Source organism: Lytechinus variegatus, chromosome 8, assembly GCF_018143015.1.
Source record: "Lytechinus variegatus isolate NC3 chromosome 8, Lvar_3.0, whole genome shotgun sequence".
NCBI lineage: Eukaryota > Metazoa > Echinodermata > Echinoidea > Temnopleuroida > Toxopneustidae > Lytechinus > Lytechinus variegatus.
The window spans coordinates 17670618-17698595 of NC_054747.1; the positions used below are offsets into that span (position 1 = coordinate 17670618).

Genomic DNA, 27978 nt, shown 5'->3' on the forward strand with positions numbered 1-27978 from the left:
TTTTCCTAAAACCGTGTACAAAAACATAAAAATTACCATAGGATTGTGATTTTTTGCATGATCAGCCCCCCCCCCTCCCCCACTTTGAAAACCGTTCCGTGGCCCCTGTTAATTATACATTAATCCTTCTTTTATTCATTATCATGTTAGAATATGATATGTGTAGGTACATGCAAATGAAGAATAGGTGCTTATGTAATAAAGTTGTATGATATTATGTAATTTATGTAAATAGCAAATTTCAATCTTAACTACAATAAATACCTTGAATCACAATCCATATTTCTTTTCATTTGTTTCGAAACTTCCATTCACATATCATTTACATTCTAATTTTTCTAAATGCCGATCCCATCCAAACAAATTTTAATTTGAGTACTGGAATAAAACGTGTTACACTGTCTTAGATTTTCATCAAAATCTAAAGTAAAATAAGAGAGTTGATCATCTGCAAGCCTCGCTTGTTTGAACATAACGTTGATATGCAAATCGTGGGGTCTGATGACATCACACATGCATTATTTCTTCAGGTTTTTGAATCAATAATCAACAATTTCATCAATATTTTCCTTCAATGTATACATGATTTGATTTCCCATGGAACACCTTAATTTACTGTGATGTCATGGAGAACATCATTGGGCCTGTTGCATATAACTATTACCATACAGCATCTTTTTAAGGAGAAACCTGTGGTCTGCTATAATCTGAACTTTGTTCCTGCCACTGATACTTTCATTCTCTTGTCCTTTCCATAGACTTTCCCCTTACTATAGGTGGCGTAAGATAGCTTTATGAAAGTCTTTATTTTTGTATTGTGTGTGTAAACACCTACCTCATAGGAGAGGTTTACTATCGTATCTTTATATTATATTCATAACTACTGTAGACAAAAAGTGGGTTGGATACCACTTTTTAATCCATACATTTTTGTTTTTGTTTTGATCTTTTTAGGGTATGCTTTACCCAAAGGTCTAAATGTATCTTTTGTTACTCTTATATATTTTTATTTGTAGGCTAGTTTTATTGTTCTCTGTCTTTCTCTCTTTTCCTTTCGCTATGTACCTCTTACATCTTTGCCTGTGTTTCACAGCCAGCAGAAATGTCGAGTATAGACAATTCTCCTGTACTCTTAAATGATTCTAGAAGATTATCATTTAGAACAAAACATTGATTGTAAATATTATGTACCCAGTGAATATGATCCCCAAGGAGATCAATCACACTCACATTTTCTAAGTTTCTTACACTGCAATGCAAGAAGTCTGTCTAAAAACTATGATAACTTTAATATGCTCTTATCTTCATTACGATTCAATTTCTCAATTATAGGCATTTCAGAAACTTGGCTAAATAATAAATCTCCTAACCTTTTTACACTTGAAGGTTACAAAGAAATTAGGAAAGACAGACAGAATGGTAGGGGAGGAGGGCTTCTCATGTATATCTCAAATTCTCTATCATTTAAGCCCCGGAATGATCTTTCATTCCAGGGTGAATCAGCTGAGAGTTTATGTATTGAGGTTGACCTTCCCAAAGAAAAGAATTTCATTGTGTGTGTGGTGTATAGACCACCTAATACAGATGTGGTCACATTTCTGGATGATCTAGAGTTAATGATGTCAACTGTCAATTATTCCGATAAATCCGTTTGTGTAATGGGAGATTTCAATATTGATGTACTTTGCAACAGTCCAAATTCAGTCCGATTTCGAAATATTCTTAACTCGAATGCATTTCATGCTACAATTGATAAACCTACCAGAATAAGTGATCATTCATCTTCATTATTAGATAATATTTTTGTAAAGAATATCAAAGGCCATTCTCAGTCTGGCCTATTTTACTCAGAAATCTCTGATCACCTGCCTGTGTTTTGCATACTTAATGCTTACCAGTCAAATGGTAACTTCCCAAGGAGGCGTGATATGACACGAAAGATTACCGATGAAAAAGTAGCTTGCCTTAATGCTGATTTAATTTCAGAAGACTGGGAGGATGTTCTCAGTAGTGATGATGTTGAGGAAGCTTTTGAAATATTCTGGAAAAAGTTCTATTATTATTTTGATAAACATATTCCATACATAAAATCAGTTGATAAGAAAAAAGGGAAACGGCCTTGGATTACTGCTGGTATACTCCAATCTATAAAAAAGAGAAATCGTTTGTATAAAAGAAGTATCAAGAAACCATCCCCTGATAGTATTGACAAATACAGAAAATACCGCAACAAACTTACATCGATTATACGTTGCTCTCGAAAATTGTTTTACTCTAAGAAATTTGAAAAGGCTAAAGGCAATATGTCTTCAACTTGGAAGGTTGTAAAAGATATTTTATGCAAACAGGAGAAAAGTAAAATCCTAGAGAAAATTGTGATTGAGGATAAAGAATTGACTTCTGCAGAAGATATTGCTAATGCATTTAATGTGTATTTTGCCAGTGTTGGCGAAAATCAAGCCAAAACAATAATTGGGAACGGGTGCAATTATAGAAATTTTCTTCATGAGCCATCTACAGTATCTATTTTCCTCAGACCGACTTGCAGTGCTGAAATTTTCAATATAGTCAGTTCGCTTAAAGCTAGTCACTCTTGTGGACATGATGAAATTAGCACAGTTTTATTGAAACAAATTATTAATTCAATAGTGACACCAATTGTTTACATTTGTAATATCTCACTCTTAACAGGAGTGTTTCCTTCTTCTTTCAAACTAGCCAAGGTGATCCCAGTTCACAAAAAGAATGATGTAAATATTGTTTCAAACTATAGACCTATCTCCATATTGCCCACATTTTCTAAAGTTCTGGAGAGGATTGTGTATAATAGGCTATATGACTTCTTGGATACACACAAGTCTCTAAATCCTGAACAATATGGATTTCGGCAGTCACATTCTACTGATCTTGCCTTGTTAAAATTTTATGATCATGTTTCCAGTGCTCTTGCAGCTGGTGAACATGTGATTGGTGTTTTCATGGATCTTAGTAAGGCTTTTGACACACTAGACCACACAATCCTTCTCTCAAAATTGGAACACTATGGAGTCAGGGGTGTAGCTTTAAAATGGTTTACAAGTTATCTAGCTATGAGAAAACAATTTACCTACTGTAACTCATTTAAGTCAGATATCTTGTCTCTGAGATGTGGCGTTCCGCAAGGATCCATCTTAGGCCCTTTGTTATTCCTTGTATATATCAATGATATTTGTGATGTTTCTAATCTTTTTAAGTATACTTTATTTGCGGATGATACAAGTGTGTTCTTATCTCATCGTGAAATCAAAAGTCTTGAACGTACAATTAACTCTGAACTGCCAAAGTTGGATTCTTGGTTTAGAAGTAATATACTCTCTCTCAACGTTATGAAAACGAATTTCATTCATTTTAGTGGTAGGAAATCTAATGATAAGCATTCAATAAATATTTACTTAAACGGCACCCCAATTGAAAGAAAAGCATGTACGAAGTTCCTTGGTGTATATATCAATGAAAAACTTAATTGGAAAGACCAAGTGAATCACATCAGTGCACCAATCTCTCGAAATATCGGTGTGTTGTACAAAGTTAGATATTACGTTGCCACCAATATATTATTGATGCTATACAATACTCTTGTTTTACCTTACATTTCATACTGCAATATTCTGTGGGCAACAGCCAAGGGTTTGACAAATAATATTCTTCTTCTGCAAAAGAAAGCTATTCGAATATGTACTCGATCTGGTTTTAGAGACCACACAAATCCTCTGTTTGTAAAACTAAAGTGTTTGAAAGTTGACGACATACATTTTCTTCAAACTGCCATATTCATGTTTCGATATAACGCAGGACTCCTGCCGGTCTCTTTTACTTCTATGTTTCAAACGAATAGTGCAGTTCACTCACACTACACAAGACAGGCATCTAATATACACTTAAACAATCCTCTCACCGCATTAGCCCATAAGTCGATAAGGCATAATGGTCCAGATATTTGGAATTCTTTACCGCAAAGTATTCGCAATTCACGTAAAACATATTCCTTTAAGAAGGCAGTTAAGAGCATGCTCATCTCAAAACTATGATGAAAATGTAGGCATATCATGTTTTCTTCGAAGATAGTTCATGTCGTTGTATTTGCTTGACAAATTATGCATATATTCTTATATAAATTGGGGTACCCTCCTTTCTATTCTTGTGTCATCTTCTCTGTATACTTCTTTGTAAATATTGTATATACCTGTACCTGTATTCATCTATACCCTTTCATCAGTTTTTTTTTTTTTTTTTTTTTCTGGTTAGCGTAAAATAATGGTTTTGTAATGACTCAAGCTTCAAGCTTATGTTGCAAGACCTTTGTGTGCTCTATTAATGAGAGATTATGTAATATTTTCTTTACGTAATATTGTCTTTATGTAATAAACATGTATCACTGTATTTTCATATATGAGATTGTGGATGATGTGAACACACATGAAACAATAAATAAATAAATAAATAAATAAATAAACAAAAAACTCTGGCCAAAAAACCCAGTTTCTCTTTTATGCAACACGTCCCTTATCGTCAAATTTATACATCTTCAAAAAATATATGTTCCTTCTACTCCACTTCGTCCTCCAACCCATCTTTCTCCTACATGTATTTCTAATTCACTAATCTTCTCCTTCTTCTCATTGCCCTTCATCTTCTCCTCATTTCGTTTTTATTCTGCTTCTTCTTTGCCATTTCTTCTCTCATCCTCCTCCTCTTTCTCTCTCTTTCTGTCTTTTCACCTCATCTTACTACTCTTCTATCTGCCAATGATTTATCATTAATGTTTACCCAATAAACATAGAAATTAATTAAGATACTTCTAAGGTGCTCCTATATACCAACGAAATAAGACAAAGCATTTTGAATAATGAAATTGATATATTCTTTCTTTTATACAAAATGGAATATACATTACATGAATCATTACAAAACAAATAAAATTATTTTCAAATTATATCTTAATATTACACCGCTACCACCCTACCTTCGCCACCACCCCCCCCCCAAAAAAAAACGGGGGGTTGCTTGGTTTAGGGTGTGGTTGGGAGTTCTAATCTCCACTTGCCTCAGGGTAAATTTGGTCATCTAAATGGTCAACCACTACAACTAATCAACTTTGTCTTTGTTTAATCAGTCATAGTGGCTCAATCTGGCTTTATAATAGGCTCTTTATTTCCCACAAGTCCATGGACACTGTTCAGGATTTCCAGCATACCTACCAATCTCGACAGCCAAGAAACATGAACGAATTGCTGAGAGATTTCCTGAAATAGGATCACACATGTTAAAACAGCAAATTTCATTTCAAGAATTAGAAACATTCATATTTAAAAGGAACATTTAGCAGGTATGACATGGTGTTGCTGCATAATTTATAAGCTATGTAATTTATACAAGAATAATGATTACTGAATGCTTTTGCATTAATACAATTTCTTGACTTCATGATCGATTAAATAGAATATAGAATTGCTATACATGTATAATGGGATGTCTTCAACTCATTGAAAAATTATAAGGTGCTCAGTTAAAATAAAATCCTGCGAATTTGGTCTAACTGGCTATCTTGTGTCAGCAATTATAATCCACTCTCCCACAAAATCTTAAGGCAGATTGAATTTAAAGGTATTGTTTAACTTTGTGAGCAGCCGATTTAAAAAATTATCAAACCAAGATGAAACATGTATACAAGTGCATGTATTAGAACTAATAAACCCTGAAAACAACCATTATTGAGAATGAAAAGCTAAAACTACAAGGCAAACCCCGTATTTGTAAATTAGTGTCTTACAGACGCCTAAATAGTACACATAAGTGTATGGGATGAAATTAAGATGGTGTTTCCGGTCACTTTATATAACAATTTTTGAAGCACTAAATAATTATTTTCGAACGCAATTTTTTCTTGGCTTCATTTTTGTAACATATCACATACACAGGTGACAAGTGTGACCTTCTAGCTCAGATTTTTTAAAAGTCAAACCAATGTTAACCAATCACTCGAAGTAAAAAGCACTCAGTATTGTCTATGAATAGTAATACCATGTAAAGGGAGTACATTCAAGTCATTTAAATCACACCCCTTTATCAATGGCTGATACAGGGGGGGGGGGCAATCTGGCCTGCCCCCCACCCCCTTTTGAGGGCCATAATACAAATTCTAATGTAAATATGCCGTTTTTACCGAAGTGTGCCTCCCCCCTTTGAAAGTGAGGACTTTTCTTTTTTGGTTGTCAAATTTTCATCGGAAAATGTACCCCCCCCCATTTGGAAAATCCTGGATTCGCCCCTGCCCTATATTCTGTTGTAGTTTCTTCATTTAGAAGATGGTTGGATAACTGCAACCATATGCCGTTATTATCGAAGTATGCCCCCCCCCCTTTGAAAGTGAGGACCCTTTTTTTTGCCTGTACAAATTTTAATCGGGAAAATGCACCCCTCCCCCTCTGGAAAATCCTGGATTCGCCCCTGCCCTATATTCTGTTGTAGTTTCTTCATTTAGAAGATGGTTGGATAACTGCAACCATATGCCGTTATTATCGAAGTATGCCCCCCCTTTGAAAGTGAGGACCCTTTTTTTTGCCTGTACAAATTTTAATCGGGAAAATGCACCCCCTCCCCCTTTAAAAAATCCTGGATTCGCCCCTGCCCTATATTCTGTTGTAGTTTCTTCATTTAGAAGATGGTTGGATAACTGCAACCATATGCCGTTATTATTGAAGTATGCCCCCCCTTTGAAAGTGAGGACCCTTTTTTTTTGCCTGTACAAATTTTAATCGGGAAAATGCACCCCCTCCCCCTTTGGAAAATCCTGGATTCGCCCCTGCCCTATATTCTGTTGTAGTTTCTTCATTTAGAAGATGGCTGGATAACTGCAAGGTATAAGGCTTTAAGTTAAAGACTCTGTCACACCGTTCCGTGCAAACCTTGCGGTGTGACTACTTTCCTACCCACAGGTCCCCCGTATTGACATATCGTCACACGCACCACGAACCGTCCTCTCTGCGCATTTCGAAGCAAAAGTTAAGCGCACTGTATCTATTCCATGAACCGTCCTCTCTGTTACATTGCCAACTGTGGCATAAATAATTAACTTCAAGAAAATATAAAGATACCGGATGAAACTTTGGAACCTGAACTTTTTAACGAAGACACTGGTAAATAATTTGCTCTCCTTGTAGGTGCACTTATTGCTGGATTAAAAAAACAACTTTTCTTTAAATGCGTTTTCTGCAAAAGTAACTTTCCCATCAAAGTGCTCAGAGAGGACGGTTCGTGGTGCGTGCGACAATATCTCGCACGGAGTTGCCAGCCGGAGCGCACACCAGTCTGATCTGCAAGCAGAAAAGTGTTGAACATGCTCAAAACCTGTTGAGGGTGAGTTGCAGGTGACTGCACATAACGTGTATGACAAGGCCTTAAATAACAGTCATACATTGAATGATTTTGGGCTTCATGTCTATCTGGGAGTTGCTTTGAAGTTGGTGTTTTCGCTGTACCTCAAAATCTTGTCAGAACGATGGGGAAGTTTTCAGTTATCAGGTGATCATCGTGCAGGACTACTACAAGGTTGATCTCAAACTCTGCAGAAATAACAAAGAAAGAGGAAAACATCTCAGGAAATGATTGGTTATGTATTTAATGTCCGAGGCAGCAATCCATAATCACGATTTTAGTTTAATGGGGAAGTTCACCCTGACAGAAAGTTTATTGTAAAAATACCAGAAAAATTAATTAAAAATATTGCCGAAGGTTTGAGAAAAATTCATAAAATTAAAAAAGTTATTAGAATTTGAATTATTTGATTTTTGACGTCATATGCGAGCAGTATTCCTACATAGCGAATGGTAAAAAATTTATGAAATGTAATTTTTCTCAGAAAATTGAAAATGGTTTTCACTGTACCTTTTGTACATGTATATCAATAGACAAATCATTTCACACCCGATCATGAATAGAAAACAAAATTAAGTCATCAGGAACCATACAAAATTTGAAATTCATGCATTTTATATTACATAACACATGGGGCAGCTGCTCGTTTATGATATCACAAATCCAAAACTTTGAGTTCTAATAACTTTCTTACTCTTTAACGGATTTTCCTCAAACCTTCACCAACATTTTTTTACTATTTTTTCTGCTATTTTTTGCAACAAAGTTTCCTTCAGGGTGAACTTCCTCTTTAAGTAAATGAAAGAAAAGCATTGGTTGACAAAATGAAAAAAAAATATTTGAGCCTATATTATTATATATATAACTAATGAAATGCATAAATGACTAGAATGCTAGAGCAAAACAATATACATGTATAATATAACCAGAAGAGACAATGGATGCTAAATGACAAGCTGTGATTGGCTGTCAAGGTACACAATTTAGGCTTAGTACCAGCCGTAAATTGAAGCGAAGCAACTAAATACTGCCAGGGTTTTTACAAACTCCTTCTGGCAGCACAGAATCTAGTCTCTTTTACCATTTTGCAATACCAAACACTTATTTAATCAAAGGCAACAAATTATGATGAAATTATTAAGATCATTCATTTTCATGATCTCCTACATCTATTTCTCCTACTATTCATACTGGAGAGTTTTCTCATTAACTACGGAGCAGCTCTCTACAATGCACCGATTCCTTTGAAAATGCAATTGAAGTCACAATGGAGAGCTGAGAGGCTATAGTCGAAAGTTGGTGGACTGGGACATCAGATCATCCAAATCAGATCATCCAAAGATTTCCACCGGACGAACAATTGCAAATATGTCGATGTCCAAAGTCAAGAGATTTCGCTGCTCTCCCGGTCCACCAACTTTCGACAAAAGCCTCTTGGCGCTCCATTGTGATTTGACTTGCATTTTCAAAGGAAGCGGCTCCATAGTAAATGTGAAAACTCGCTAGTTTCCGCTCAGGAACCCTACACAATTTTGACTTCTGGGCATCAAGCATATGACATCACAATTGTGTGACGTTTTTTTGCCCCATAAGCCCAATTCATAGGCAATCAAAAGCTTTTATAAGCCCTAGGAATAGAAACAGTTAACCTACTGCAAACATACAGACAATAAGTGGCTGAAAGAAAGTGAAAGCACCATTTCAGGGGCCGTGAAACGTTTTGAAAGTGGGAGGGGGAGGGGTGGGGCAGACCATTTAGAAAATGTTTATACATTCCTTTCATACTTGTCAAATACTTGCAATCTTACCAACTTTAAAATTACTAGTGGCTAACGGAGGGCATGTCAAGAGGCTAGGGAAAACTATGTACATTGGGTCATAAGATGTCATGTTCTAAAGGTCAAGTCCACCCCAGAAAAATGTTGATTTGAAAAAAAAAAATCACACATGCATAACGCTGAAAATTTCATCAAAATTAAATGTAAAGTAAGGAAATTATGACATTTTAAAGTTTCACTTACTTTTCACAAAACAGTGATATGCAGATGAGTCAGTCGTCACTATTTCTTTTGTTTTTTATTGTTTGAAATATATATTATTTCATTTTTTTCCGATTTGACAATAAGGACCAATTTGACTGAACCAAATAGTAATAAACAATGCTAATTCCACATGTTCAGGGATGATTTATGATTGTTTCACTTGACAATGAGGAGAAAATTAGAATATTTCATATTTCGTGTAATGAAATACAAAAGAAAAAGTGAGTGGATGACGTCATCAGTCTCCTCATTTGCTTACCGAGCAGGATGTGCACATAATTGTTTTATGAAATTAAGCAAAAATTTAAAATGTCATAACTTTCTTAATCCGATTATGATGAAATTTTCAATGTTCTGCTTGTTTGATTTTTCTCTTTTTATTCAAATGAATTATTGAAGTGGACTTGTCCTTTAATCTTAAACAGAATCATAATCTTCCATGATTCTATGACCAACAATAATCTTACCAACTTTGAAGTTACTAGTGGCTAACGTAGGGCATGTGAAAAGACGGGGAAAGACCATGTACATTGGTATCGTCAGACCTCTACAGATGTTGCCTTCACCGATCTGGATGTTCTGAATCTCTGTGGCTACAAAATGAAAATGAAAAATGATAATAATAATAACAGTATATATTTACCCAGGTTAGCAACTTCAGTTCCGAAAACTTTTCTCCTAGCAGGCCCTGCTATAATGTATTACCCCGGCTAAGCTAGGCTACTTATTCAAGTGCACACAGCTTTTTGAGGAATTACTTCCTGCTGGGCCGTACCCATTTATCTCACCTGGGTCGAGTGCAGCACACTGTGGATGAATTCCTTGCTGGAGGAAACTTTGTTATCGTGACGTAATGATGTTAAAGGCTTACAAGTTCCTGACCCCAGAAATGTGAAAATAGCTTAAAAACTTAGAACTTACATTGGGAAAGGGGGAGGTGGTAGAATTTGAAGACAAGCAAAAGATAATACAAATAAATCATAAATATTCAAATGAATTTCCATATTAACTATTATCAATTTCCATTACATATTGAGCTTGGTTGAAAGTAGAGTATAATATGAGAGACAATAAATTCATGAAAAACTGAGTGAGAGAGAGAAAGAGAAAGAACTTGTGTACCATTTTGCAACTCTTGTGGATTATTTATCGATTTTTCAGAAATATTGTTCAAGCCTATGCAGATATTTAACGGCAATAAGGTTATGAAAGGGTGTCGGCTTACCATCCCTTGCATAGCCCTCGGCACACCCACACGTTTCCACTCTGACCAGCTGGATTTCCACCGATTTGATTGGTGCGTTACACTGCTCGATGATCACATGACCCGTGAGAGGGTTCTTGATGCAGCAGCTCGCCGAGTCGAGTCTCCCTTTGATGGAGAAGTTTGGAAGTGATGTTTTCTGAAATGATAGTAGACAAGTTGGTAATTGGATGAATTGGCATTGGACCAATTGCAAATAAACCCCCATATGTGCTAAGCGAGATAAATCCTGTGAAAGCTTAAATTGGAAAAAATCAATCAAATTTCTATTCTGACCTCACTTCATTTATTGAATCTAATCACCTGGAATAAGCATTGGTCAACATTATTACATTCGCTTCATACAATTTCCGGTCTTCATCATCCAACATGGTGTAATCCTAGATTATGCACAACCATTCCTTCTATGTTGAGTGAAGCCAACATAGTTCAGCTGAACAACCAACATAACAGAGACCGAAGCTTTTGGTCTATAGAATATCATGCTCATTGTGTTGATAAGGGAGGAGGCGCGATAGCTCAGTCGGTAGAGCGGGGGATTCGTATTCCGGTGACCCGGGTTCGATTCTCACTTGGTGCGCTAGTGCCCTTTGGTAAGGCATTAATCCTCAGTACCAGGTCCTTCGGAGAGGACCTTAAGCCGTCGGTCCTCTGGTTGCTTGCTTACAGGCATTCATGCTTTCTTAGCAGTCAGGTAAAAAAAATCACCACCAATCAATCACCAATCTATTTTCCGTTTGGTCTAATTTCCATTTGGCCCATTTACAGGTTTTTTATTTGAAGTTAGGCCACATTTAATATACCCATTTTGTATATTATCACCCGTATCAGACATCTGAGCTGGTCATTTACAAAACCGTATTGCCCTACATTTTCTGAATATCGGGAAGGGTAGGTATATTGTTTGTATTTTCCTCGGTCTCAATGCGCGTATTTACTTTGCATGCAGAGACGACGCAAAATATACCTTTGTATTTTCCCTGGTCTCACATCCGGGCATTTGTGGATGCGTATAAAGAGATACGCTTCATAAGGATCCGCGCACCACAATATACGTTATAATAAAGTCAACGCTGGATCCGAGCGCTTGCAAGTATGTCATAATGGTAAAGTGCAGAGCCTAGACCGATATTAACATGACACAAAATAACCCTATTTTTAAAAGAACTATCCCCATTATCATGATTTTTGCTCTAGATATCTGATTTGGATGATAATAAAAATATTGACTGGCTCTTCTTTCGGGGAACATCAAATATATTGCCCTTAAAAGACCCATATTGCCCTCGTCTAAAGACTCGGGCCAATATGATTCTTTTGCTGGCAATATATTTGATGTTCCCCTCAAGGCCAGTCAATATTATATAAATATCCACTTGGTCATATATCATTTAGTCTATAATGTTAGATTGATTTAGACTACATCTATTCCAGTAGTTGCAGTAAACACTGATTTCATGAGAAAGGCTGTAAAACAAGGCTTAATTGTCAGTATATCACCGACGATCTAGATCTGGTACAGTTGCATAGACTGAACTTTGTGATATCTTGAAATCTACACTGAAAAATGTTCAGACTGAAGATCCCCAACACAGATAAGTGCACGTGGGACAGTGTATAATTATTGCTTTGAATGTCGGGCCCGACGCTCTACCCGAATCCTGTGGTTATTTGCTGATTTCTCAGCAATTACACTATTTCTTCCAGAATCCTTTGGCACATACGTTTTATTCATACAAACGGACAATTTGGTGGTCATTTCATTGGATTCTGTACGAATTCATTTTGATATCTTTACCACAACTGGCATTTACCTTTAAAGTGAGTATTGTACCAAGAGTACTGTAGACCAATTAGATCAAATTGACATGGTCTTAGCTTGTGTGGTATTATTATTATTATTATTCTCATTTGTTATCACCATTTTCTCCAGCTAAAGAATACATAATACAATTACCTATGACAATTGAAAAAGAATGCATTTCCCTTGGAACAATGGGCACATGAATTTACACATGTGGTCTGGTGGTTAGAGCATTGGACTCCTAATCGCAAGAGACCAAGTTCGAATCCCCACTCTGCCATTGTCTCCACTTTGGTAAAAAGGCCTGAGAGTAATATCTGTCGTCTTTAAAATCAGCCACTATGATTGATTAACCTAGACGTAAAATGTTTCCTAGGTAATTGGTTATATACCAGCTTGGCGTTTACCAGCAAAAAGCTGTCCTGCAGAGTTCCCAAGGGAGTGGCTGTGATTCGAAACCCTGTTTCAAAGTCAGAAGACTAATCCACTGGGCCACAAACAACGCTCCACAAGAAGTAAAACAAGTGAATAAACATCTAGAAATGATAAGAATTTAATGCTCACGTCTTTGACGTTCTGGAGGGATTGTGGCGTGATGGTAAATGGTACAGGCTTGAGTTCCGCTTTGACCTTCTGGTCCCTGTATTCAATGATGAATTCTATCGTTTTCACCAGGTCCTTGGCAAGGAGAGAGCGTTTCACCTGGGCCTTCAAGGTGTACTGTGATCATAAACAAAAAACAAAACTACCGGTAACCAAGGGCATAGGCTGGGTTAGGGGGGGTGCACCCTCCCGCTGAGGCAGAGGAGTTCCGAAACTGGCAAGCTAAACAAAATTTTTACCCCTTCTTCCGCTTTCAACAGCTGATTTTAATAAAAAGTTTATTTCCACCTCCCCAAGATGTGCACCCCCCATACCACTTTAGTTCCATCTTCCCAAGATGTGCACCCCCATACCACTTGAGTTCCATCTTCCCAGGATGTGCATCCCCATACCACTTTAGTTCCACCTCCCCAAAAATGTGCACCCCCTTATAACTTTAGGTCTACCTCCCCCGAGATGTGCATCTCCATACCACTTTAGTTCTATCTTCCCAAGATGTACACCCCCCATACCACTTTCGTTCAACCTGCCCATGCTCAAACCAGCCTATGCCCTTTTAGACTGTGGGATGGTCGCTAAAATTGTGACTTTCCGTGGGGCGGCAAATGCAACCACGGTCCTTGGACATGATAATATGTAAAATAATATGAGTGAATACATGCAACATGTTGCCATCGCTAAATTCTGCTCCTGACCTCAAAATTAAAATAATAATATGCAAAATCGTACCATTGATTCCACTGGAATTCCGCCATTCACCCCATGTGTTAAGGACTCCCGCGAACGCGCGCAAACGTCTACAATGCATGTAACCTCGTTCGCGTTTATTTTTTATTCGTTGTAGAATATACGATGGCGGATAAGATGTCGTCGTCTTCGTCGTGTTTTGACAGCGAAAATGACGATTTACCAATAGCAAATGTATGCTACATGCACGTCTTACCCAAGGAAAGATGGCCAGTAAATTTCTTCAAGTAAAGAGCTAGAACAAATTTAAGCCTTTGCTGGATTCGTTGGTGTAGACTACCTGGGACTTCAGAATAAAAATAGCTATTCGTGCAGCAGAGCTGTTTGCGATTGACTTGCATGCAGCTCGACAAGCATTTCAGCAAGATCCGAATGGATCAAAATAAATATAGATGTACCGCGTTACTTTCAAAAGAGGGGGTACACCTCGAGTTGGTTTTTTTTTAATAAATCACTTTTTCATGACAATCTAACTGTTCTTCTTTCTTTCCTTTTCCAGTTTTCACTTTTTATGTCTTTTCTTAGTTCCCTTCTCCCTTTCCTCTTTTTTCCCTTTCTTTCTCCCCTTTTCTTCTTTTCCCTTTCTTTAATTTCCCGGTGAACTCCACCAGGGGCAGCTTGCCCCCCGGCCCCTGTTAAGCCACTGCTCCCTGGGCCGGGCTGCATGAAAGTCAATCGCAAACTTCTCTGCTGCACGAATAACTAGTTTTATTCTGAAGTCCCAGGTAGTCTACACCAACGAATGTAGCAAAGGCTTAAATTTGTTCTAGCTCTTTACTTGAAGAAATTTACTGGCCCTCTTTCCTTGTGTAAGACGTGCATGTAGCATACATTTGCTATTGGTAAATCATCATTTTCGCTGTCAAAACACGACGAAGACGACGACATCTTATCCGCCATCGTATATTCTACAACGAATAAAAAATAAACGCGAACGAGGTTATATGCATTGTAGACGTTTGCGTGCGTTTGCGGGAGTCCTTAACACATGGGATGAATGGCGGAATTTCCAGTCGAATCAATGGTACGATTTCGCATATTATTATTTTAATTTTGAGGTCAGGAGCAGAATTTAGCGATGGCAACATGTTGCATGTATTCACTCATAATATTTTACATATTATCATGTCCAAGGACCGTGGTTGCATTTGCCGCCCCACGGAAATGAAAAACGAGAGACATTTTCCTTGTCCATCCCACAGTCTATTTGAAAACGGTTACTTAGGTAAGGTCAACATTGATCTTTAATAACATACAGCGTGTCAAGGAACTCTTCCATCATTCTCCTTCTTCCTAAACCTGTTTCAAAATTCATCTGTCCCTCCTCGTTTTCTCCTGTTTTCCCTTCTTCTCCTCCTCCTCCCTATCCTTATTTTCCTTCTCTTCTTCCTTCTAATTCTCAAGCACCTTCTTTTTCCTCCTTTCTCCTCCTATTTTTCTAATTCTTTCTCAAGAACAAATTTCAATAGCAAGGAATGTGTTCGAATCGTTACTGTCTCAAAGAGACAGTCTTTCAGTTGTTACTTTCCAACAGGAAGAAATAATGCAACATCATGACAAACGTGTATAATAACATTTAATAACATAAATGAAAGTCAACATATTGAAAGAACTGTTACCAGAACTTGCATGCTAAATACTGACCTGAACGTTGACAAACACACCATGGTATGTTTCATAGAGGGTTTTGTTGAGTTTGGCTTTCAGTGGCACTTCAAAGGGTATTTCCGTCTTTCCCGCTGGGATTTTGCCTGGCTTGGCAGCATTAAGTGTAACCGTCAGCAGTTGAATGGGCTGGACAGCGAGAGAGAGATAAAAAGAAAGGTTCGCGACGTGTGTCATTCCACTACAATGCATTTTTATCATTACCATTCATATATATATATATGTAATATCATCATCTCAGATGTAAAGTAGTAGAAGCAGTAGTAGTATTAATAGAAGTAGTAGTAGAAGTGGTAGTAGAGGTACATGTAGTAGTAATAATGGTAGTAGTATTAGCAGTAGTCTTAATAGTACTAGTAAAGTAGGAAAAGTATAAAAGGAAAGGTAAAAGTTGTCGAAGTAGTAGTTGTACCGCTGCTACTACTTTTACTTCTTCTACTACTAGTTACTACTACTAGAGTAAAAATACAAGTAAAAGTAATAGTATGAGTAGTAGTACCAGTGGCATCAGCAGCATTAAACAGTCCATTCCTGTGTCATGTATTATGAATTTTTGAAAAATGCTACTTTTCAAAACTGAAAGTTGAATATGGGGGGTACAATCTACCATGGGTATATGAGGGAATCAGAAACTGAAACCTTTCAAAATATACTGTATGAAATGAAGGATTTCCATCAAAACTTCCCAAATATTTTCCCTACAGTATTACATTTATCTGCTTTATCTGGTAAGGTGAACTTTGACTTTACTTATATCATAAACTGCAAATTAATTGTTTTCATTACCTTGATAGAGTTGTAAAATGCCTCAAAGTGACCAACACTTTTACTGCTGAGCTGAAGATTAACTGATCCGTCTGCGACCAAGGTTATTCCCTGATGCTGGAACTCAGTCTTTGTTTGTATGACAATCACTCCTGCAAGTACATCCTTCAGAAATAAAAACAAAAGCAATTATATTTTTCTCATAGTCTAATAAATGCAGGCCTATATTGTAAAATATGTATTTTTAGGTGTGGTTCAGATTCGAGTGATAAACTTTTGGAAATAAGAATGCCTTGATGTTGAAACTCAGTCTTAATTAGTATGACAATCACTCCTGCAAGGACATCCTTCAGAAAAAATATTTTTCTTTCATATAAAGTCGAATAACTGCAGGCATATATATAGCAAAATGTGTATTTTGGGGTGTGGTCCAGATTCTAATAATAAACTTTTGGAAATAAGAATTAAGAGTATGATTATTCCTTGATGTTGAAACTCAGTCTTTGTTTGTATGACAATCACTCCTGCAAGTACATCCTTCAGAAAAAAAAGCAATCATCTTTTTTCTTATAAACTCTTATAACTACAGACATACTGTAAAATGTGTACTTTGGGTGTGGTTCAGATTCGAATAATAAACTTTTGAAAATTAGAAGTACAATTTGCAAGTGAGGTCAAATTATGTGCATGCTGTGTGCATCTTGAGGGCACTTGGAAGCTTCTGTTTCGGCTTGATCACTGGTGCAACCTGATCCTTATTTTGCATAAATTTACATAAAACAGTTCCCACTTATTTTCTTGATTCTACAGAAATAGGCCTACATGGTGAAAATGCCCATACATTTTGGTATTGGAAGATTATTTACACCATATTTTGATGGTGTTTGAAATCTTCGTAAACATATTATCATCATTTCAATTAAGAAACTTTTCTGGCTTACTTCCGTAAACAATTAAAATCTGATATCCGGGGGTACACGTATGTACCCATCTCAACGTCCATGATCATGTGATTTTCAAATCATGAAATAAATTATTCATAATTTCATTTTCTCGGCAAATTGAATGCTCCAGTCTCTATGGGTTAAAGATAAATGCCAGTTGTGGTAATGATCTCAAAATGACTTTTTACAGAATCCAATATAATGACCGCCCAAGTGTCTGTTTGTACGAATAAAAAATATGTGCCATTGAGTGCCAAAGGATTCTGGAAGAAATTGTGTAATTGCTGAGAAATAAGCAAAACAAACACGGATTCGGGCACATCCGTTGGGTCTTTATTCCAGCAATAATATGCACTGTCCCACGTATGCCTTTCTGTGTTGGCGATCTTCAGTGTGATCGTTTTTCAGCTTAGATTTTATGATTTCACACAGTTCAGTTTATCTGTACCAGATCTAGATCCATGATGATATAGTACTTAACCTTGGTTTTACAGACTTTCTCACAAAATCAGTGTTTTACTGCAACTACTTTCATTTAGCTTTGAGTTTATATGATTCATATTAGCATCCGCTGTTATTTTCATTTGATTTATATCCCTATTCATCACAATAATTGCAGTTTAATCATGATTATGCTTTTTGAATACCGGTATTATGCTATTTTGTGACTAAGGGCTACGTCTTGCATGCTCTTTCTGTCGATATCACGTCAAGTGATTCTAGTTGGGAAACCTTTCATGAAATAGATTTACATATATTTAGATTGGAGCTAACTCAGATTTGTGAATGGTGGATAAAATATGACTCAACTTGTTCCGGAGTTCCAGATTGCAATTTGAGGATATTTTTGTGTGAGCCCTCTATTGGTGGAAAGTGCAGTGGTCTGAATTACACAAAACAATCTCTAGCCTAGGCTTAGATCTAGTCTACATGATGTAGATCTACTTTTACATTTTAATTTATAAAGATTGGGTCTAGAGTTTAATTTTCACCAAAGTGTACTTAATCATGTTGATTTAGAGCAAAGTTATAGATCCTCTATTCTGGAATAAATTGCTGTACATGTTACTTGTAAACATTAGATCTGACATCGTTAGATCAGTCTAAAGTGCTGTGAATGTGAAAACATCAAGCATTTATTTTAGCCTTACTTAATTTATTAATCTCCAAAACAAGTTCTGAAAATAAATATCTGAATAAGCCAAACGTCAACATGCATTGCCAATCTTATTTCTCCATACAGGGAGTCCTAACTCAGTAACTGAAAACAAGGTTATCTGCCTTGTGCACGGCATTTCGGATGAGCGGTATCATAACTAACCAGGAGGCTTCTAGAGAGTAAAAATCATTTACTAATGTAAGGTTAACTCTCAACGAAGCCAGGGGAGCGTTTCATCAACATTTTTGTCCGACAAGTTGTCAGATCTGACATCTTTCCTTGACTCTGATTGGCTGAGAGGTACTGTTACTATAGTAATTGTCGGATAAAACAGAACTTGTCGGACAAACTCCCTTCATGAAACGCTCCCCAGGTCTTCCTTTCTATTCATTTGTGTGTACTGGGTACCAAAAAACCTGAAACTTTCGCCCCTGAGATTTCTCCTTTCTTTCTAAAAGATCTAGCCCTGCCTAAATCATGTACATGGGATACAACTTCATTTCCGACATTTCTACACTATGGATTTTATTTTTAAACAAGAATTCATCAAAAAATGAGAAAAATATCATGAAAAGACGGAAGAGACTTGCCCAATGTTTACGCCGCCATCTTGTTTCCTAGGGCTAGGCTATTGTTCTTCCCCAACATTACGCGACGCAAGCGAAAGGAAGACCTGGCTTCGTTGAGACTTGAGAGTAACTAGACCAAAAGCTTTGGTCTCTATTTTGTTGGTTGTTCAGCTAAACTTCGTTGGCTTCTCTCAGTCTCACCAAATACAGAGACCGAAGTTCTAGCGCGATCTGTACAGGGGACTCAATGGCCATATGTTTATGTACTTAAGATCGGATAAAACGGGGAAGTGAATTTGCACGACAGCCGAGGTAAGTCACTGTTTTTGCTCCTTTTAACTTCATTTTTCTCTGTTTTTTGGCAATTAATGCCAAGAGGGAATATAAATTTGCATTTTGGTCACGTTAATTTTCAAAATTTTTATTCATTAAAGACAAAAATTGAAAAGCCCTGACGGGGGGATTTTGCATTGTAAGTCACCTAAATGCCTAATGGTGGCTGCACGAAAGCGAGCCGTCTGTGTATGAGAAATAAAAAAAAAAGTTAAAAAACTCCTCGAAACAGACGGCTGCTGCTAGCTGCCAGCTGTCTAAGAGTAACCTAGACCAAAAGCTTCGGTCTCTGTTATGTTGGTTGTTCAGCTGAACTTCGTTGGCTTCAGTCACCAAATACATAGACCGAAGTTAAACCGTCGTTTGTACGGGGGCTCAATGGCCACGGCTAATTTCTTGTTTTTCTCCTCAATACCGTGATATTTTACACAAACAGTGCATTTATATGCACCTTTAGGTGATAATGTTAAAGTGATGACAGTTTCTTACCCTAAATTCCCGCTTTGAAACTGGCATTCAGAGGATTGTCTCTAAAAGTTGACACTTGCGACTCGGAGAGTGGGCAGCCATCTTGGTAATGAATTATTCATGAAAAGTGGCCGGCGAAAGTTAGACTCCGCCCCATGACCTTTACGTCACACATATACCACGTATACAGTGCCAGGGCGAGCAAACGTTGAAAAGGAAAAGAAAATTAATATTCATAAGCCTGACGTAAAAGAGATGATCTGATTGGCCAACGGTTTCGATAAGCAGTTGACCCGGAAGTTCATCCCACCTCATATGTTTGTGTACATTATCGACTTCGGAGGAACGAGTGAATTGGGAGCGACACGACAGCCGAGGAAAGTCACTGTTTTTGTTCCTTTTCAATTGAATTTTCACCACTTAAATGCCAATCAAAGCCTAGAGGAAATAACAAGCTGCATTTTGGAAAGCTTCTTTTTATATATTGTTATTCATTTAAGAAAATATTCGATGAGCCCCGCCGGGGGGATTTTGCGTTGTACCTCCCCTAATGGCGGGGACACGCTAGCGAGCCGTCTGTCGACGAGGAGAAATTAAAAAATTAAAAAATTTTAAAAAACTCCTCGAAACAGACGGCTGCCAGCTGTCTAAGAGTAACCTTACTTTAGTAAATGATTTTTCTCTCTAGAAGCCTCCTGGCTAATCATAACCTTGTTCATTGAATGAGTGATAAGCATGTAAGCGGCTGCACTTTTGACCAATTTAGACATGTAAATTATCTACCGACATAAAATACCGCACGCGGGACTGTACAAAGTTTTACGGCCCAATTTTATGATGAAAGATAATTGTATTGTAATAAGTTGAAAACTTACCCCTTCGTTATATATCTTATTGGCTTTCTTGAGACGAATGTCGATTAGAGCCGCCATTTAGATAGCTTAGATGTGAAATCTAGGGCTGATTTTACCCGATATTTGAGTTCAATCTTCAGATGTGGACAGTCAGTGGGCGGGTACGTACGGTAGCCGTGTTCGGTTTCACGAGCGTCGCCGGCCGGGCACCCCCCCCCCCATTCTCCCTCGACCCGTGTGTGCCTCTATATATCCTTCCTCTATCTTGGCTGTATCTCCCCCTTTCCCTTTCTCTTTCATGTTTTCTTCCCTCTCTCTCTCCCTCCAGATTCCAGATACATCTAGCATCTATCTCTCTTCCCTTTTCCCCTCCAAGTACATTTTTCCTATATAGCTCCTTCCCAGTATATAGACAGGAATAACCGTCGTTTCTGGGGATTTATTCAACAATTTCTGACATTTTACTGTAATCCCCATTCATACGGTGAGTGGAGCCAACGTAGTTCAGCGGAACAACCAAAATACAGAGAATGAAGCTTTTAGTCTACCCAGTATATAGCTTTCATCTGCCCTCATTCCCTTTTTTCACTCTTCCTGTTTCCCCCCTCTCTGTCCCCTTCTCGTGTTTCGCCCATACATAGGCCCTACACCATTCTCTATCATCTTGGTTCATTCTTATTCATTCTCCATGCATCCATTATGTCCGCATTGCCTGAAAAAGAGGGTCTTTAACCAGAAATAAACTAAGGATATTTCGTACCCGAAAAAATTTGACAAGCAAAAAAAAAAAATCAAAAGAGGGGGAACACCTTTGTTTCAGTTATGGCATTTTTACATCACAAATTTTTAACTTTGCTTCTCAAGGGGGGAAGTACGTGCCCCTTGTGCCCCCCCCCTTCCTGGATCAGTGCCTGCATCAACTAAGTTGGGAGGATTTTTTTTCTCTCGTTCTCATCTCTTTTTACTTAAGGGATCCACACTCACCATGATCTTGCTTAGGGAACCCCTCCATTTCTTCTTGCATTTAACATGAATACAAAAATAGAAGAAGCCATGTAAAATGTAAAAGAATAATTGACTTGTAGTCTAATTAATCTCAATTCTATATATAGCATAATTGATTCATGTAATCATCATATCGTAAATTGCATGTTTAACGTGAATATTTTTATTGTTGCGATAATAGGGTTAATTTCCCGCTCAAAATTTCATGTTTTAAAATCATTTAATTTAATGTTATGACCTTTTAATTTTGCGATAGCCATGATCGCTTCGACAGTTTGTCATTGTTTTTCATTATTTGTTACTTTAATGTATTTTCCGTGCAAAATAATTAACAAACTGGAATTTAGATAAACTGTGTGCAATTTAATACATTCGCAAGCACAACCATTTTCCGCATGTGGGTCCGTTATCTCTGTAAAACTTCAAGTGCATTGATTTTTTTCTATAAAGAGCATGCATTTTAAGGAATAGTAGGCGTTTAAAGTAGGCATGATTTTTTTTCCACATGTGCATTTGATATTTGCAACATCTTTTTAAAAAGTGTTATATACTGTACATATATATAGGTGCAGGGAAATTAAGAAATGGGCATTCAAACAAAATTAGACGTTTCATGGCGTGGCAACTGTTTAGTAAAACGAATTATCTTATAGGCAAGCATATATTTTGAATTAGTGCATTTAGTGATTTAAGATGTTAAACAATAACTCACTTAAAATATGTTGACTCTATATTCGGCAATCATATTTCATGTGTAGGCTTAACTTTGCTGTTAGTAATATTTGAATTAATGCTATATGTACTTCAGTATATACTACGGGTTTTTTTTCGAGAATAAAGGCCGCCAAGTAGGCACCGGTTGGTGGTATGGAGCCATATCCCTTCTAAATATGCCATGCTTGACATACAGAGGATTACCCATGAAATTGAATAAAGTTGAGAAATTATGTATAAAAAGGACATGTCAGTGGCGGATCCACTTTTGAGAGGCACATTTTTTTTTATACTGGAATGTGTTATGCATATGCAATTTGGGACCTTTTTTTCCTTGTTGAATTTTTAATTCCTTGAACAATTAAATGACGTCGATAAAGTTGCAATCCGTACACACGAGATTTAATTATCAATATCGCGTTCTAGTTTAGGTATTAAATGGATTATCCCCTCCATATCTCAGGAGACTAATTAAGCTTACCGTCATACCATCTACCCTACTCGACAAATTCTTACCAATCAGTTATACCTTCCCAAGCCCAAAACAGATAACAAAAAACGTTCATTTTCATATATTGTAACCAAACTTTTCAACTCCCTATACCACTTCATATTCAAACATCCCCTTCCCTCCAAATCTTCAAAAGACGCCTTAGGCAAGACCAGATCCTTTGAACAGATTTCCTATAAGTAATCATAATGACCATTGTCTTATCATGTTCTTTTTTTTCGTTACTTGTACTTGCCCATCATGCTTTGCCTTTGTGTTTATATATTATTTTCGTTGTTTTATACTCATTTCATTTATGATTTTTTCTATGAAAAGCGTTGTTTTATTTATTTTCATTCACTGTGTTTATTGTTTATTTCTGTATTTGTTATGTAAATCATGTATGTACACTTTGACAGGGCTCCCTTGTAAATCAGGCCTTTTGGCTTGAATGGGACCAGGCGCGTACGCAAGGGGGGGGGGTTAGGGGGTTCAAACCCCAACCCCCCCTTTTCGTTTTCCTTTTTTTTTTTTTGCTTGTCTCCCCAGAGGTCGGTCTGGTAGACGCACGGTACCCCTACATAATAATGTATGACGCAAGAAATTGTAAGGACAAAAAGAGGGCGTTTCCCCCCCCCCCCCCCCGCTCATCACTTTTTAGAGACTGGGCGGGAGATTTTTAAAAAAAATCAGCTCGAACCCCCCCCCCCCCCTTCAAAAATCCTGCGTACGCGCCTGAATGGGACTACCCTGTCTTTTAAAGAAAACGTGAATAAATAAATAAATAAATAAATTTTGCAGTATGTTTTTTTAGTTGATAAAATTTCGACAAAATCCCCCTTAGAAAAATCTTTTTGCCCTTGGTGGGACTTGTAATAAACTTAAAAAGAACATACATTCATGAAAATGCCCACACAATTATTGTCGGATGAAAAGGAATAATATAAAATTTCCTTAATACCTTTTTAAAAAGGCAAAACCCTTTGCATATGATGCCCAAAAAAGTTTGTTTATAATGAAAACTAGGGAAATTGTGGAAAATTAAAATTTTGGCTAAACACTTATTTATCCACAATATGCACAATAATTTTATTTTAATTTTATATTTATATATATAATTATATATATTATACATTTACATAATAGATACAGATGCCATGCAAAACAAAGTTGAACTCTCAAAAATGAAACTGATTGTTCAAGCAATCCTATCGGTCATTGATTATTATTGACTAAATTGAATGCGTAATTCCTGAATTTCATTTTTAATAAAAAAAAGTACATTCATTAATTTGTAAGACCATTAAAGTACCTCTTTAATTTGCCTTATAATGAAATCAAAAGCACATGACAAATATTGAAATGATCAAATTTAAAATAGCCTTAACCATAAATTTATTTAAATGATAATAATGAATTCTAGTCTCTTCAAATGAATCCCATTGTCTGATTTTAAAATTTGAATGACCGATATCTCCGGGAAAATGATAACGCGTGAATTTAAATGCAATTTAATACATTTAGAGTGATGGTTCAAGCTGAAAGCATGTGTAACTTAATAAATAGAGTATTATTCACTTAGCAAGATGCCGAAGATTTCATCAAAATCGGATGACAAATAACAAAGCTATTGAAATTTAAAGTTTAGCAATATTTTGTGAAAACAGTCGTCATGAATATTCATTAGGTGGGCTGATGATGTCACATCCCCACTTGTTCTTTTGTATTTTATTACATGAAAATAGGTTTATTCAAAAAATTTCCTCCAAGAACTAGAAAAATTGGATTGACAACTGATTTAGTGCATTAGATATTTATTGCTGCAACTTATTTCATTATAACGGAGACGTATTATGCACAGAAGTATGAAATAACGAAAATATTACAATTTTATGTAATAACATAAGAAAACGGAAAGTGGCGATGTGACATCATAAGCCTACCTAACGAATATTCATGACAACTGTTTTCACAAAATATTGCTAAACTCTAAACTTCAATAACTTTATCATTTGTCATCCGATTTTGATGAAATTTTCGGCATTTCGCTCAGTGAATTCTACTTTCTGTATTAAGATATAAATATTTTCAGCCCAGACCATCCCTTTAAGTGACTCCTATATGAAATTGGACGTGCAAACCTGTGTATATTGATACAGCTTAAACATTAAATTGCAGTTCTACTGACAACTGTTATTGCCACTGGGGGATATTTCCAAATTAAAACGACATTTACAACTTGTTAATAAGGACACAGTTTCTAAAAAAAGTATTTATCAAACGCCACAATCAGCCAGTAGATTTGTTGGATTCTATAATCGAAATGATATACTAGTAGGCTCGTCCCAAGATACCCGAAAATAATTTTACATTTTAATTTTGCTGATAGTGCATTTTTTGGAAGATATTTCGTCCGCAAAAAATTGACAAGCAAGCAAAAAAAGGAAAAAAAAGAAAAAGGTCTTCAACCACAAATAAAGGATTTCGTACCAGACAAAAAAAAAGACAAGCAAAAAGAAAAGGGGAAAAAAAGGTCTTTAAGTTCAAAAGAGGGGGTACACGTCTGTTTTCTCGTCGGGGGGGGGGGGGCAGGGGTACGTCCTCCAGGCATGAGTTGTGACTCGTCAGGGGGGGGCAGTCCCCCCCCTTAGGTACGCTAGTGTGTGCATCCATGCAATTGCATGAATAATACACGAGAGCATTAAGGAAATGAAGCTATCTTTTGATTAGACTCCAGCAAATTTGTCAAGGGAGCACTGTTAGTGTAGTGGTATCATACAAGATTCCCATTCTTGTGACCGGGGTTCGATTCCCCGACAGTGCATTATTTTTGTCGGTCTTTTACGATCACCCATTCAAATCCTCGGGCACATAACGGATGGGGCTGGTATGGTGCACCCAAAAAGCCCGGGCATGGCGTGTTCGTGCTATTTTAGCCCGCGTCATTTTTACGGATGAGCCTCGGACTGGTCCGCGGATCAGCGCGGTATAAGCAAGCTGAAATATCTGCAAAACGGACATTTTTTTAACAGATAATTCTCATCGACCAAATAAATAGCATTTAAGCATCAGTCAAATTGCCACACATATTTTGCATTTAAAGGTCAAGTCCACGTCAGAAAAATGTTGATTTGAATCAATAGAGAAAAATCAGACAAGACAGTACTGAACATTTCTTAAAAAGCACAAAATGTTAAAATAATGGAATTCCACGTGTTCAGGGAGGAATGAAACTGCATTTCACATGACAAGAAAATCAAAATATTTCATATATTAAGATACAAAAGAAATAGTGAGTGAGTGATTTCATCTACTCCCTCATTTGCATACCGACCGAGATGTGCATATCACTGTTTTGTGAAATGAAGCGAAACTTTAAAATGTCATAACTTTCTTATCTTACATCCGATTTTGATGAAATTTTCAGTGTTATGCTTGTTGATTTTTTCTCTTTTTATTCAAATCAAGTTTTTGTTGGGGTGGACTTGTCCTTTAAGTATTAATCAATCAAGGTAAACACCTCGTCGTTGGTGTTTCAAATGTTGTATAACATTCGGTAAGGGTAAAGGTAATTCGAAGGGTAAATTGCCAATTCGTCTACTGCCAGCTCGTTCACTCACCGCATGCTCTATCTTAATACAATTCTTATGATACATCTAATTGTACATCTGATATAGTTTTACTACATTTTCGTCGAACAACCATTTGGTCCAACAACCATTTGATCTAATTATCACTTCGACTAATCACCAGTTCGTCTGTCGGACCATTTCGTCTTATAACCAGTTCGTCTAATACCCATTTTATTTTCATTCATTTCGCTTAATTAACACTTAGTCCAATTAGAACAAATGGTATATGGACTAAATGGCCATTGGACCAACTGGTTACTATATTGAAAATGGTGAGTGGACGAAATGGCAATTAGACCATGTGGACAGAGGACGAAATGACGGTTGACCAAATGATAGTAGACGAGTTGGTAATTGGACGAATAGATATTAGACCAATTGAAATTAAACCATTCAGAGGCAGGGGGCGGGGTGCTTCAGCCCCCATATGTTTTCCAATACTATGAACGTTAAAGAAAATTTACAATCTGGTTGTGATATTTTTTTGCATGGTTAGCCCCGTTCACTTACGTTAAGATAATGTAGTAAGAATAATTATCGTTTTCTGGGGTTGCCACGCAGTCAAGCTTAGCTTATAGTGGCAACCCCTGCAAGCTTCTAATAATCGATGTTTTAATAGAAAATGCATTTTGGGGGGTATGTTTTGCTTGTCAGTTATATGTATATTATTTTTGTATTTTCTTTGTTAAAGCTTGTGTATAGTTTTGGTAAATCCACCAAAATGCACCTATCACTATTCCAATTCATTGCTAGCTAATATGAATGGATATGCCCTATAACAGTTATGATGTGGAGGATATGAAATGAAAATGTGTTTTACATGATAAATTTTGCGATTTTACATGGAAATTTAACTTTATCGGGTCACCCGATCAAATTAAAATATCTGTGTGTTTTTGTCTTTCAATTAAATCCTATTCCAAATCATGGAATGGGCTGAAACTTTCAAGATATGTTCTTTGTCTGTAACTTTTGGATATCTAATCACTAAATTTATAAGATAAGTGCTTGAATGCCCATTTTTTAATTTAAAACAAGCATCGCCGAGAGAGGGCGCTATATATCCAAGATTTGAATATTTGAAATTTTCTGAGAGAAGTGCAGTTGGAAAAATATCTAACGGTCTCTACGCTTCAGTAAGACTGTCATATTAGATGATATTCGATTATCAATCACATTATTGACCCTTTACCAAAGCTATACACAGGCTTTAATATGTTCATGAAAAAGTGTTGCAGAAACCAATAATGAATGAAAATGAATGAACTTTCAAAACCGCTCCGAAGCCCCTGTGATAAATATTTCTTGCACTCAATCACACAACAAATATGAATACTAAGGAAAATCAATTACTGAAAGTAACCGATATTGCCTTATTGGAACGAGAAAACTGTGAAATAGAATAATGAAATTTAATATACAACAACAAAGTCATTCAAAGAATGGGTGCAGAAGTAAAAAAAAATGATTTGTGTTAAAACACACACATGAACAGTTTGTCTTTACT

At 36.7% G+C, this 27978-nt stretch overlaps 1 protein-coding gene and 1 non-coding gene across 2 annotated transcripts; one reads left to right on the top strand and one right to left on the bottom strand.

Moving 5' to 3' along the window:
* Window positions 1–7236: 7236 nt before the first annotated feature.
* LOC121420083 (vacuolar protein sorting-associated protein 26C-like) lies at window positions 7237–20815 on the bottom strand. The gene is made up of 7 exons (XM_041614615.1): window positions 20652–20815; window positions 16325–16468; window positions 15518–15667; window positions 13088–13243; window positions 10681–10858; window positions 9923–10048; window positions 7237–7601 (listed from the first exon to the last, which is right to left on the bottom strand). The coding sequence occupies exons 1-7, from the start codon at window positions 20706–20708 to the stop codon at window positions 7519–7521; spliced, it is 894 nt and encodes a 297-aa protein (XP_041470549.1). The 5' UTR covers window positions 20709–20815; the 3' UTR covers window positions 7237–7518.
* Window positions 20816–25592: 4777 nt separating this feature from the next.
* TRNAG-CCC lies at window positions 25593–25663 on the top strand. Its single transcript has one exon. It is a non-coding gene; the product is annotated as a tRNA-Gly (tRNA).
* The last annotated feature ends 2315 nt before the right edge of the window (window positions 25664–27978 follow it).

What these genes read in the sequence shown, in the direction of transcription:
- LOC121420083 (XM_041614615.1), bottom strand. Translation starts at nt 20,708, where the DNA reads ATGGCGGCTCTAATCGACATTCGTCTCAAGAAAGCCAATAAGATATAT. An exon ending in CGAGGGCTATGCAAGGGATG is followed by an intron (nt 10,049 to 10,680) that starts GTAAGCCGACAC and finishes TTCATTTTGTAG; the next exon opens with CCACAGAGATTCAGAACATC. An exon ending in CACTAGTAACTTCAAAGTTG is followed by an intron (nt 7,602 to 9,922) that starts GTAAGATTATTG and finishes TTATTTCTGCAG; the next exon opens with AGTTTGAGATCAACCTTGTA.